This window comes from Bombina bombina, chromosome 7 (assembly GCF_027579735.1).
Source record: "Bombina bombina isolate aBomBom1 chromosome 7, aBomBom1.pri, whole genome shotgun sequence".
NCBI lineage: Eukaryota > Metazoa > Chordata > Amphibia > Anura > Bombinatoridae > Bombina > Bombina bombina.
In genome coordinates, this window is record NC_069505.1 from 113,268,426 (window position 1) to 113,269,750 (window position 1,325).

Consider the following 1,325-nt stretch of genomic DNA (forward strand, 5'->3'; position numbering starts at 1 on the left):
AAATGTATAATGGGAGTAAATTAGATAGAGCATGCTATTTTAATCAACTATCTGAATCATGAAAGGAAAAAAATGGGTTTAGTATCCCTTTTAAATGTTCCTTTTAAGACTTGTTTTGTTCAATATAACTTTTTTCATTTTTTCCTGAGAACACAAACAGGAAATACTTTTGCAAGTAAAACTGAGTCCCAGATGAACAGTTTAGAAGGCAGTTTGTTTACGAGAGACAACAGTACTCATTGTCAATATCACTTATAATTTATATTGGGGCTAACAGTGCATTGACTTTTCACCATGAAATTTTATTTGATCAAATCTGTTCTGTTGTGTAGGTCATGTGTGCTTTCAGAGGAGCTATGTAAGGACACTTAGAGTGGCATGGCAGGACGGCCTCATTCTTATGACAGTAACTCCAGTGATCCAGAGAATTGGGATCGGAAACTATACAACAGACCTCGGAAACTTTATAAACATTCAAGGTAGGTAGAAACTAGCTTGTTGTGAGTATATGCGTGTGTGTATGTATATGTGTATGTATGTGTGTGTGTATATATGTATGTATATATGTATGTATGTGTATATATATATATATATATATATATATATATATATATATATATATATATATATATATATATATATATATATATATATATATATATATATATATATATATATATATATATATATATAATTTCTCCAACATAGGTGTGTCCGGTCCACGGCGTCATCCTTACTTGTGGGATATTCTCTTCCCCAACAGGAAATGGCAAAGAGCCCAGCAAAGCTGGTCATATGATCCCTCCTAGGCTCCGCCTACCCCAGTCATTCTCTTTGCCGTTGCACAGGCAACATCTCCACGGAGATGGCTAAGAGTTTTTTTGGTGTTTAAATGTAGTTTTATTCTTCAATCAAGTGTTTGTTATTTTAAAATAGTGCTGGTATGTACTATTTACTCTGAAACAGAAAAGAGAAGAAGATTTCTGTTTGTAAGAGGAAGATGATTTTAGCAAACGTTACTAAAATCGATTGCTGTTTCCACACAGGACTGTTGAGATGAAGTAACTTCAGTTGGGGGAAGCAGTTGGCAGACTTTTCTGCCTGAGGTTTGACTGGCCACATTTCTAACAAGACTTTGTAATGCTGGAAGGCTGTCATTTCCCCTATGGGGACCGGTAAGCCATTTTCTTAGTTTAAGTAAAAGAATAAAGGCTTTATAAGGGCTTAAAAAACTGGTAGACATTTTTCTGGGCTAAAACGCTTACTTTGCTAAGCATATTTGTCAGATTATAGCTCTTTATAGTTATTATAATCTTGGGGATTGT

At 34.2% G+C, this 1,325-nt stretch overlaps 1 protein-coding gene across 1 annotated transcript in view; it reads left to right on the forward strand.

Moving 5' to 3' along the window:
- Positions 1-323: 323 nt before the first annotated feature.
- The window catches only part of BTBD10 (BTB domain containing 10), a gene marked incomplete in the record, with an annotated part of 493,046 nt that continues 492,044 nt past the window's right edge, over positions 324-1,325 (forward strand). Inside the window, 1 exon segment of the mRNA XM_053720245.1 lies at positions 324-479. Coding sequence (XP_053576220.1) covers positions 379-479 — 101 coding nt within the window.